The sequence below is a fragment of the Lissotriton vulgaris genome, chromosome 4_1 (genome assembly GCF_964263255.1).
Source record: "Lissotriton vulgaris chromosome 4_1, aLisVul1.2, whole genome shotgun sequence".
NCBI classification, from domain to species: Eukaryota; Metazoa; Chordata; class Amphibia; order Caudata; family Salamandridae; genus Lissotriton; species Lissotriton vulgaris.
Genome location: NC_141691.1, coordinates 129,974,764 through 129,988,056, shown reverse-complemented (window position 1 = coordinate 129,988,056; position 13,293 = coordinate 129,974,764). Strand labels below are relative to the sequence as shown.

General features: G+C 39.0%; 1 protein-coding gene across 2 annotated transcripts in view; it reads right to left on the bottom strand.

Moving 5' to 3' along the window:
• LOC147718463 (vascular endothelial growth factor receptor kdr-like) overlaps positions 1–13,293 on the bottom strand; it is a 537,031-nt gene that overhangs the window by 48,435 nt on the left and 475,303 nt on the right. For both annotated transcript variants that reach the window (XM_086918385.1, XM_086918386.1), the window contains exons 25-28: positions 11,396–11,495; positions 11,174–11,279; positions 8,040–8,164; positions 6,298–6,376 (exon numbers count right to left, since the gene is read on the bottom strand). In XM_086918385.1, the coding sequence (XP_086774511.1) occupies positions 6,298–6,376; positions 8,040–8,164; positions 11,174–11,279; positions 11,396–11,495 (410 nt within the window). The remainder of the gene's footprint in view (positions 1–6,297; positions 6,377–8,039; positions 8,165–11,173; positions 11,280–11,395; positions 11,496–13,293) is intronic.

Genomic DNA, 13,293 nt, shown 5'->3' with positions numbered 1-13,293 from the left:
CCACCTGCTCACTACATAAATGCTGAGAACTAGCAAGATGGTGCCTGTCAGCTTACTTCATCACTCCCCCTCTCACTTAGTATATTAACGTATTGCATTTCCTCCACTTTGTTTTGGTGTTACCTTCTACGGTGTGTGTTTCCCTTTTCCCTTAGATGTCTTAGCTGTTGCCCCGCTGAATTCTCGTGCTGCGCGATTCTATGCTGTTTTGGTCTACCGCTGCTTAGCCTGATCATCTACTGGGTACTTCCTGGCCTTTCGATGGTTCTTGGTACCTTCTGGCCTCAATTCTGCATGTGCAGTTTCGGAATATCGAGAAGGGATATCGTGGTTACACAATATCATGCCCAGAATAAACATGACCAAAATACTGACTGGTAACTATGCAAATATTTTCTATACTTAACTCCACATCTAAATACCTTGATGATAAATATCCCCAATATATGTAGTTGTGGAGTTAGGATTAAGAAATCTACAGCTACCTCTGTGCACTTACCTTTCTGATATTTTGGGCCTCGATATTCTGGTCAAAATGTGTGCAATCTCGATATTCCATCCTTTTTGCGATGCAGGGGGAATCTCCAGTAACATGCCCTCGATGGTGCAGTGTGTTTCTTTCTCCTTCCCTTACCTCTATACACCTCTTTCATTTTTATGGACTGATCTTGCAGTTTGTACTACCATTCCTCCTCTCAAGAAGTCAGTAAGGAAAAATTGGTCGATAATCGCCTGAGTCAAGGGCCTGGATCTCTCTCAAAATCATCTGAAACAAATAATTCCAAGGCACAAAAAAGTATTCTCATCCATGTTCCTTGCAATGCCAGCCAGAAACAGACATTTCTGAAGGCTGCGTCTGCTCAGTGGCCTGCATGGATGCCAATTTGTTTTGTCTGAATTCAAGCAAACGACAGATCTGAGACTTTGTGGCAGAGGCCTCCTCATGGATCAGACGTAGGTGTCCACAGAAGCGTGGATCTCATCCCGGCATAGGGACTGTGCTTCAAATTTAGGTGTTTTGATTGCAACTTTAATTACAGAAAACACATACACAAACCCACTTTTGTTTCTATCTTTTGATGGTAGGTAATATAATTTCCTTATCCTCCAGGAACCTTTTCATGCAATCTATCATACTAAAAAGACTGGACTGTTTAAAATCTTTCTTTCTGGGGCTTCCTTGTTATCTTGTTCATAAAGTGCAAGTTATTCAGAATGCTGCTCCAAGGCTCTATGTTGGCATCAGCAAAAGATCTCTTCTCATGTTGCATCACTCCATTGGCTCCTTATTGCCGGGCACCTTACTTTAAAGGACCATTGTATTGGGCACTGCGCCTTTTATAACACCAAAGTCATGTTCTTTCATACTAAGTTAAGATGCCACTCTTACAAGAGAACTCTGCCAATCTCGCTGCTGTCATCAGGACATACATGTGGCAGGTTGCCTTAACTACTCTCACAGCACAATCCTGGAATCGTCTTCCTGCCTCCCTTAGATCTGTTGAAAATCCTTTTATATTCTTATTTTCTTCTTCGATTGCTCTAGTCCTGTCTTTTGAGTTTGCTCTTGATTTGTAGTGGCAGGACCCTGCGTTCCTGGGCAACAACATGCTGCATAAAATCGAATACTAATTTAAATAACAATAAAAATAAAAACACCAATAACTCCACTAGGTACATCTACAAGATTTCCTCCTAAATGCACATATGCAGTAAAGGGTTGGGGATGTATTATAAAGGCAATCACAAGGTTAAATGTAGATGTTCACCACATTTGCAATGAATTGTTCCATATCCCTTCCATGAATGTCACTTCACCAAAATGCCAGATGTAGCCGAAGTAAAGCATGCATTCTTTCATCCCAATGACATTACACAAGGTTAACTCCTTTTCCACATGGCCTCTGGAGAGCCTCCTATTTGCCACTGAGGGACTAAGGGAATGACAAGGAATGGAAACGACAGAAAGTAAACCTGGCTTTTACAGCTATTTTCATTCTGTTTCAACATATGGCTTCATGGTCCTGAACCAGGGCTATCAATACATTGCAAGGGGTGCCAAAGTGCAAGTCAAAAGGAGCTGCTGCTACCCCTAATTGACTTCTTTGGACACTCCACTGGGATCCCTCATATAACACATGGAATTCTGTAGTTCCTGTATAAACACCAGTCTCTAATTTCTTTATAATACTTGGGATTCTGCAATTAATTTCCTTATAATACCTCGGATTATGCAATTCCTGTATATACGCCTGTCTCTAATATCTTTATAATTGGCAACTTGTGACGCACTTAGTTGCCGATTATAAAGAAAAGACACAGAACTCAACTGTAATTAGTCATTGCAGTCCAGTTGTGCTGCCAGAGCCAGAGGCCGATGTGAAAGGCAGGTCACAGAGCAGCTGTTTGAAGCAATGGAAATGAAATGTTGCTTTTCTTTCTTCTTCTCTTGTTTCTAGCTTAAAGTGACTAGCAGTAAGAACATGATTATTTTTTGCATTCCTTAGATAATTATAGAAAAGTTAGAATATTTCAGCATGGTTCTATACATTATGAACTACTGTTGATTAAAATAAAAAAAAACTGACTTGTATTGAACTGCTTCTAATACCTTTATGCAAAAAATATCTTACAAGTTTTTGATGTGTTTAATTTCGCACTAATGGTTCTATTTTTATTCTTCATGTTTGGAAATATGCTCACTTTTATATGAAAGAGCTACAGACCAAGTGCTTTGTGGGAAAGGTGATGATGTAACCAGGTATTATATAGGATAAATTAACCCCTGCCATGCATGATAACGATATTGGAAATCATCTCGGAGGTCCATGACCTTATAAAGGAACTCACTCTTCCATATGGTTATGGATCTCAGTGACTTATAATATCCTTAAAATGCACAGCAGGGGTTACTTTATACCTTACATAATCAGCAACTTGTGATGCACCCAGTCTTCAATTTATTTATTTTTTATTTCAAAACACGATTTTTATAAGTTATTATAGTTGAGTTCTAATGTCACAATTCCTGCTGCCAGAGCCAGTAGACAAGGTTAAAGGCAAGTTAGCTCATACAGCATAATTGAAGCAGCAGGTTTAAAGCAACAAAAATGAACATTGCTTTTCCTTCTTCTATTCTATTTTTCTAGCTCACAATGACAACCAGAGAGAACATGTTCATTTTTTGCACACCTTAGTTAGAGAATTGCTAGAATCTTTCTGCATGTTTCTACACATTCCGATCTGTTGCAGCTTTCTTGCTTTAAAAAATAACAGACTTGCATTGAACTGTTTCTAAAATCTGTTTGCAACAAATATCTAACAGTTGTTTGATTTGTTTAATTTTGTACTAGATGTTTTACTTTTATTCTTCATGTTTGCAACCATGCTTGCTCTTTCATGTGAAAGAGCCATGCAGTAAAGTTTTAAGTGCTTTGTAGGAAAGGTGATGGTGTCACCATGTATTTATTATACAGAATAAAGTACCCCTTGGCATACATGATAGGGATATTGGAAGTCAATTGAGAGTTCCACAACCTTAAAGGAACCAAACCTTCAGCCTTGTTCCTCTATATGGTTATGGAGCTCATCACTGACTTGCAATATCCTTATAATGTACAGCGGGGGGTACTTTATCTCTTATATATCAGCCCCTTGCACTTTGTGGACATGGCACTTGCAAGCCACAATAGGCCCTAATTAATCTTTGTGTTGAAGAGGGTTTACAGCATTCGTTTTGAAGGGACCATCAAGTGAATGATGTCAGAATAGGTCTCAAACCTCCAGCTGAAATTATCAAAGAAAGCAACGTGCTACAATACCCATTGTTGGTGATTGATAGAGATGCATGACTGGGCTAAGAGAAATGTTTTTTCTCTACACTGGAAGGCCCTTTCAGTAAGGCAAGTGGTCACTGACAGCTTACCTGTAACTAATCAAAAAAAAACCTCTAACTTACAAAAACATCATTACAGACAATTGCTGCTCTAACCAAATAGGACAGAGGGTCTGTGACTAAAACTCTAAATTGTACCCCAGGGTTTTAAAAGTTATAGTCTTGAAAGGTTTAGGTCCCCGACAAGCCTTTAAAAGTCTGTGATTAAAAGGACTGATGAGGTATTAGCTGTTTTCAAGAGTGCTGTGTTTAGACAGTAGCTTGGCACTAATGGAGCATGCTGCAGCCAGGAGTTGATTACATGTTCTGAGAAAAGGCATGCCTTCCGAGGACTGGGGCAGATGGCACTGGATTCAGGCAAACTAAAAACAGATTTCTAGGGTCTGCTGCTATTAATCATAGACAGCAGAACCAAAACACTGTAGTAAGCAGGGGAATGACTTAAACTCCCTTGTTTACATTCCAGTTAGTATCCGTCATGATGTCCTGCAGTTATCAGATACTGCTTTTATAGGCCCGAGACTCAGGGCAAGATTTATAGAAGGTGGTAATGGTAGATTCGACAGTTCTAAAGTAAACTTTGAACCCCTTGGAGGCTGGGATCCATTTTACACATGCTCTTTTTCTTAGCGGTCGGAGGTGGGAGTAGCTGCCGGGCTGTGACGTGGGGAGGGGGAGGGGCAGGGTGAGGGGTAGTAATCTATGGATTACGGAGGATTTCAGGTAAATAAAACATATAAATAAATAAAATGAATTTCGTTGCGCGCACTATATCCCCAAATGCGATGCAGTGCTGATGGCATGGACATGTAGAGCAGCCTGCCTCTTCTACCTTGTTCCCCTCTTTTATATCTACCCTGTGTATGTGGGTGGAGTGCAACAGATGGACACATCCAGGGTCGGATTGGTAACGCGGGAACTCGGGAAATGGACACAGGGCCGGTGGCCGGGTTCTAGATGTGGGCTGCTTTTTGGGCAGGCTGGGGGCTGTCTGTGCTGTTAGGATGCCACCAGAGGCCCACTAGGGGCCTGAATGGCCTTTCTAGTGGCCCATTAATGTATGCTGATTGAGTTGGGGTAGGGGTCCTAAGCAGAAGTGGCCTCACTTGCATTCATGTGTGGCTCAGCAATGTGAACTCATCTGTGCATTTTTTAAAGTCTAACTGAAGTTTTTAAAACATGCCCCACACCCCCTTTCTTTAAATTTTTTTAGCTGAAGCAGTGTTTTGCGGAAAGGCAACCTGCAAATAAGGGCCACTTTTTTGGTATGCCCGGGCCGGTTTTTGATCCCAATCCAACTCTGGCAGTCTGAGCATGCATTCTGCAGGTCACTTGCTCCATATATACTCAGCAGTGCACATGCATAAGAATACACTGATGCAAACAAACAATACACATATCGAACAATGCTTCTTCCTAAAGGGCACTTAGGTCTTTGAAGGGTACTCCAGAAGTAGGCTTTCTCAATTCACCAGGAAAACAAAATTTAAAACACCAGTACAATCAATCAACCCAGGAAACAGCCATTACACACAACTTTCACAACGCACTACCATTATAACGAAACTTTTACAATGCAGGATCCATTACAACGCATGCCATTACAACGCATGCTATTACAACACAGAAGCTATTACAACGCATGCCATTACAATGTAAGTATGGGTAAGTATTTAATTTAATTCTAACCCCTACACTATCCAACACTTGCCCTACTATTACACCCCCTGGAGTTAGAAGAGTAATTTTAACCCCTAAACTATCCAACACTTACCCTACTATTACACCCCCCTGGAGTTAGAATAGTAATTTTAACCCCTACACTATCAAACATTTACACTACTATTACATTCCCATTAATTAAATTAACAAAAAAATACTTACCCATACTTACATTGTAATGGCATGCTTTGTAATAGCACCTGCGTTGTAATGGCATGCGTTGTAATGATCCTGCGTTGTAAAAGTTTTGTTGTAATTGTATGCGCTGTGAATGCATGCGTTGTAACGTCATATATTCATCACCACAGGCTGGTGAAAATCTAATGTGCTGAATTTCCAAATTACTATCATTGCTCGACCTCGAACAATTTGAGAACGTTTATCAGAATCATAGTAGCAAAACGGGACAAAAACACATACTAAGAAAACAGACAAGGAGAAACACTGGCAGGAGTTATGGAAAGGGAAGACGGACTACACTATTAGCATGGGTAGAGCTACTAGGAGACATATAAGGGTGGAGGCGGGTGCTTAGGTGCAAGGACAGAGGCAGGACACACGTGCACGACAACAGGCAGGCTCATACTGAGGATGGGTTCATGTCCAGCCCTTCCAGGTTAGAATCCTGTGTGAATACTGCCAGAAAAGGATTACAGTGGCAGTCGGGGTGGGAAGCTTACCTCGTGCACAGCCTTCCCTTTCACCACTGGCACCTCATCAAACGTCTTCACACTCAGCGGCCGCTTCTTGGCGATATCACTGAAAACAAGAAAATGGAGACATCAGGACCAGGGGTGATGTGACACTCTGGCACTCTTTACCTGCGCCAGCTGTTGTCCACCACCCCATAGTTACCTTGCTGCTTTTGGAGCATCAGCACACTGTGGTTTGTTATTTGCCTGCACACACCATTATATTCCAGCAAGTGGCGGAATAAAGCGCATCCACACAGGTTCTCATCAGATTGTGATTTATGACATGAATTTGGGAGATATGCTCATTGACTCACAACCTCCCATTTGTTGACTTGGTTTTGTAAGTACTGTCGCTGGTAGGCATCCTAATAATAATGATAACTTGATTTTATATAGCGTTTTATACTGCGTCTTCACTTTCTAAACACCGTGAATTACATGTATTACTATTACATAACTTAATAGTATTTAATTTGCCCACTTTACAAAGAGGGAAAGCTGGGCAGGCCTTGTCGTGTTTTAGTAATAAGGATTTAGCTGACCAGATTACTCTGCCTGTGTCTTGAGAAGACAATTGACAGTTTCAAGTAAGTACATTCGGTGAGCTAACCGCTTCTGTAACTTACATGCATAATCAAATCCCAGAGGGTCTACTTTCAATCTTCTGTAGAATATGGATGTGCGATTTCATAGAAAAGCAATTTAAAACAACACCATTACTGGGTGAGGGTCAAGCTTCATAGGGTTAAATAGCCTGTGGTTGGGAGTTACACTGAATCACTACTTGTCCCTCTCTGACCAATGAAGTAATTATAATTGGGCCCTGGCCAACCTACTTTTTCAGTAGCTCTTGTTTGCTTTACTGCAAACAGACCAAACATGCAAAGTGCCAGGGAAAATCCAAGATGATGAAGGTCTTTGGCTACAATAAACTGAAGGCTGGAAGTGTGTAGGCCAGAGTTCACCTACCCACCAAAATCCAGCTTGAAGCAGGCTCTGTACCCGCAACAGCTGGTATCATTCATGAGACACAGTATTAGTATTTTATTCTGTACTCTTCTTTCCCATATAGAACAGCTAAGCCTACCACAGTGAAAACTGCTTTTAGGGCCTTGTCACTGTCGGAGACATTGCACCATTAATTTTCTACATGTCCTACTTTTAAATACCATGCACCCTACCTTGTGGGCTACGAGTCTTCAATAGGTATGAGTTGCTAATATTTAAATTGGAGGCATTTACCTGTTAAAAATGATTATTCTGAAAGGTCACACTGCAGGGTCTACGTTGCAGCAGTCAGGCTACAAATGAAGGCCCTAAGCCATGTTTTCCTTGACACACTATTGTGCAGCCTTACAGAGTGGTTTCAGTGCTGCTGGGGGTCGTTAACATTAACAAGTTGTTAGGGGATTTGCATGTGCAAAACTGTGTTCCCCATCCAACCCCTTCTGGATATCCTGACAAAAACCTACTCAGGGTTTGAAGAATCACATTTGTTGTATGTTGGCCAAGAGGAGACTACCTCCTTAAAACCAATGCCTAGAACCTGTTTTTTGTTCTCAAAATGAGGAATGCCACGAGCAATTGTCTGCATATTCAATTCTCACATACTTTACCATATAGGAGCTGTAAAGAAACATAGCAGACTTTGACAGTGGTTGTTCACAAGATGAAATCACAACTCTTCCTAATCCTGCAGATACTATGGCTGAATTGGGTTCCCTTACCTAGTGTCCATAATGCTCCAGCGGCCGATGGAAAGCCTCACATTCTCTTCCACCGTGGAAAGCTTGGATCTACGCTCTCCCTCCAGACATAGGGCAGTGTTCAGTGGAATATAGTCTTTTCCATCCTGTGCGGTACAAAACAATAGTGAGTCAATCTGTACAGATACTTTCAGACAACTGTGATATCTATGGAAGCTGGGTTGAATGACGAATTGCCATGATGACTAAATACTTTTTCCATAAAAATCCCATAACTTCAGTGAAACAATATATGAGACCTGAGTTGAAATCTCATGCTCTGCATATAGAAGAAACTTAAAAATGTCTTTCAATTCCTAAAATATTGAGGTTTGTAACAATAAGTATTTTTAAAAAAGGTCAGAGAGGTCAATGGAAAAAGAAAATGTGGGTCACAGAAGTCTTTTTGTGGGTCTCCTTTAACCTAGACATGAAAAGTAAGAAGAAGACAGAAAAGGAGAAAGAGAAGAATGCAGCAGTAGAAGACGAAGGCGATTATGTACTAAAAAGTAGAAGGAGGGAAACAGTGTTAGGGGTGTGAAGTAAATTTAAAAACAGCGGGGAAGAGGGGAGGCAAGACCACACAGATATCACTAGGGGTAGGGATGAGTGGGGAGGTGGGGAGGTGGGGAGATGGAGTAGGAAATGTTAAATGAGAAAAAAGAAAGGGGGAGTAAGAGAGATGCTGTGGGGTGGGCTAACTTGGATTGACCCAGAGGGCAAATCAGGAGGGCGACCAGAAAGTGGGCAGAGTGGGATAGGTTCGGCCCATTTAGTACACCCAGACTTTTTGCTTTTTTGATGTGTGGGGTTAATAATAATACTATATGGGGGATCCTTCCCTTATAGTTCCTGACAGAGGATTAGGGAAGAAAAAAATTTGGGACATGCAAACTAATTTTTGAAATTTTCAACAAGAAGGACATTGACCAGGTTGGCGTCATCAACCTGGTGAATGCCATTCAAGGTGAAATATTTATGAAAACTAGTTAAACAAAAAATGTTTGTCAAAACCGTTTTCTTCCTTTTTTTGTCAATTTAAATTATAATCATGGAACCCTGAGTGCTTCCCAATGTGGAATCTTTGAAGCTAAGAAGAATGATCAAATCTGTCATCCCTGACAGTACTTGTTATAACTGATAGGGACATCCCAAAAAGGCCTCACACTACATCTGTAAATACTGGTTACAGGAGGAGAATTAGATTTTCTTTTTACGGATCTAATGTGAGATATTACAAATAAATAGATACATTCTGACCATTTTGAATGAACCAGGAAAAAGATTAATAGCGGAGAATATCAAAACAATTGTAGAAGCAATATTTGTACTGTGCCATTGCGTAGCGTGCATGTGAGGGATAGTACGTACTTGAAAAATTCAGCCAGAAATTTCGTATCAGAATTTTGTACTCACTAATATTGTACAATTGAAAACATTTTAAATATATATGCGCATAATTTAAGCAATGAAACACTTATGCACAACTTATAATGTACATAATTCTACATGTTTAGTTTGAAACAACTTTGCACATTGTTAATCAGTTTAATAAAATGTTAAAATGCATGTTTAATAACTGTACTTGTTTAAACCACTTTTTTGAAACATTTAATCATGTATACAATTTTGAACATCTGAGAGTTCACGTTTACCCATTTTCTTAGCTTTTGAGGCCATATCAAACTGATAGTGTCATGTTCCTCTGCACATGTACCATTTTTGTTTTGTTTTATATATATATATATCTATATCTATTTGTTATGTATATATATATATATGTATATATATATATATATATATATATATATATATATATATATATATATATATATATATATATAAAACAAAACAAAAATGGTACATGTGCAGAGGAACATGACACTATCAGTTTGATATGGCCTCAAAAGCTAAGAAAATGGATGTACAATTTTGAACATCTGAGAGTTCACGTTTACCCATTTTCTTAGCTTTTGAGGCCATATCAAACTGATAGTGTCATGTTCCTCTGCACATGTACCATTTTTGTTTTGTTTTATATATATATATATCTATATCTATTTGTTTTGTTATATATATATATATATATATATATATATATATATATATATATATATATATATATATATATATAAACAAAACAAAAGTGGTACATGTGCAGAGGAACATGACACTATCAGTTTGATATGGCCTCAAAAGCTAAGAAAATGGGCAAACTTGAACTTTCAGATGTTCAAAATTGTATTATATATTATATATATATATATATATATATATATATATATATATATATATATATATGTACAGATATATATATATATATATATATATATATATATATATATATATGTATAGATATATATGTATAGATATATAGATATTTTAATAATATAGAAATATAGATATTTTAATAATAAAAATAGAACACTTGATTAAATGGTAAACTCTAGAAGGTTTGTTAAATTTAAAAAAATATGTTTAAATTAATCAAATACATGACTTATAACAAAATGTATCAACTATTACATAAGCATAAAAATGCTAGTGGGGGTCGCTACTTGATTAAATTTAAATTGATTTAATTATTGTTTAAAAATGAATATGTATAAATTAAAGTGAAATAATATGTTTACACAGGCGTATTATTTAATAAACATGTAATGTCAAGAGTTAATATGCTGTAACTTTTCATTTTACTAGTTACTTTTACTGTAGACATTAAAATATGTTAAATATATATATATATATATTTTTTAAATAAACCTTTAGAATTTTCCCTATACTTTCCCATAGGAAGTGCTCCTTCTTGATGGCGGATAGTTGCACCAACTGGTAAAAAGTTACTGGTGGTAACAGTCACTCATAAATTATGTTATACGAGGTTCCCTCTCCCCCGAATTAAGTTAGTGGAGACTCTTAAGTCTGCACCTATGTGCAAATCTCCACTCGGAAATGGCGAACAGCAGAAACAAGGAGAGCTGCTGGGTCTAGTAGTATACATACATGTATATTAGTAAATATACACGTGCATATTCTCCTCTGTGAATCAGACCCTGTGTTCCAGGTCACAAACATAATATAAAAAATATATTTTAAAACCTTTGTTACTATCAGACCTGTTGCACATTTTGCTGGAGAAGGTCTCCGAGTCGCTCGACCAAATCTGTGAAGGTGGGTCTCTCGGTCGGAATGCCCTGCCAGCAGTCGAGCATGGTCTGGTACCTGGGAAGAAACAGCATGGGAACAACTTTAATGCTTAGCAGGTATCATGAGAATTGGGCATAGGGATGAGATATGATAGTCCTCCCAGTCCATGCCATCATGTATGACCCACTCACATCTCGGGTGTGGTGTACTCAGGAGGCCTCATACGCGTTCCTTCTTTGAGTCGGCGGCAGAAGTCTTCATCGATGTGCACTCCTGGATATGGCGATGCACCTATGGCAAGAAGGAACAAATGTAGGTGGATCAGCACGTTTGCAAAAAAAACCCCTAAAAAACAAACATTTGCACCATCTTTGCCACTTTTGTAACATGGACTCGAAGGATTGTTAGTTGCATCAGGTCAATACATGGAGAAAACAGATTTCTTGTTTACATAATTGGAAGTGCACAAGACTATAATAAGAATAGGATGAATTTCCTCCAGTTTTCAAATGTGTAATATGGATCTACTTGTGAAGCAAAATCAGTTTGTTTGCCTTTTATATTCCCTAAGGTGCAAAATAGAACAAAATCAGTTTGCTATATATATTTTTCAAGTGTTATTCATACATTATAATTTTTTTGGATAATCATCCATGGTACAGGCTGTAGCATAATCTGTTTGCACAAAACCTGATTACAAAAGTGCCAACAATGTGCAAATGTTTTTTTTCCGCATGTTTGCATAGTGGTGCAAATGTTGTACGTAACAGGCTCCTAATCTCTACAACGCTCTTCCTCTTCCTGTGATTCATAACCTGTTCAATTACACTTCCGAACCCAACTCAAATCATAATTTCTTTCTAACCAAGTTTTCTGCTATTTGTGACTTATTTATGTACACTCCATCATAAGAGATGTATGTCAGATTATTGTTGACAAAAAATGTCTGACATTGATATCATGTCCTAAATATCATTATCAAAAATGTTATCCCTGTAGGTGTAGATTTTCTTTATTAACTACTGGGCGATATTTTGTGGTGCGCTGTATTCTGATACCACTAACTATTCTGTAACTTATTTTCCAGAATCTGTACAACACTTTTTAAAAAGTTCTGTATAAATAAAAATAAAAAATGAAGATTTACATTAGCAGAGGTGCGGCGCTGTTGCTAGGGCGACTGACTCCGGAATCTGGGAATCACGGTTCGATCCCCGGCACCGGTGTCAGATTAGCACAGCACCATGTGACTCTGGGCAATAGCTTGCTTAATCTTCCCGACGGCCCCCAGCGCCTAGAGACCCTTATGGGTGATTGTGCGCTTTACAAATGTGGATTAATATTATTTATTACAGGACAATCCCATTATTTGACCGCATGTTGATTCTTCACTGCACAAACTTATGAGTTTTCAGAATTTGGTGTGAAAGCCTTATCTCCTAGAGAGCTTTTTAATGTTATTAATTTACTTGTTTCTCCACGTGTCTCTGATTTGATGGACACATCCCAGGAGCTTTGTGATAAAATGGCTGTTGTTTCCCGCCCTGAAACCATGGATATATACTCCTCGTTGGAAACTACCAATGTTGAGAGGGCCCCATCAGTCCTCACAAATCCCTCTCACCTTTATTCTAACGACTCTGCAACTACGAAGGAGTTACCTAAGCTTCTCACCTCTACCCCATGTCTCCAGAGCTCACGGATCACCTGCTAGGGGGGATTACATCCGGGTCCCCGAGGGAGTAATGCCCTTTGAAGGTCCGGAAAATAGGAAGGGGAGCTATTGTCCCCCACCTTACCTCAGTATTTTATGCAGCTATTTCAGCGGGGCAGTACGCATCCCTTGGAAGACTGCAGTGGTTAAACCTCTTTTAAAAAAACCTTCTCTGGACTCAGCGGCATTTCAAGAATTATCGCCCTATCTCCCTGCTACCAGTTCCTGACAACATTTTTGAGAAGCATTTGAATTCTCACCTCAGTACCTATTTAAGGGAGTACCAGCTGCTTGATGGTTCACAGCATGGTTTTAGAGGTGAACATAGTACGGAGACAGCGCTTACCTCGGCATTCGATCATTTTCATGGTCAGG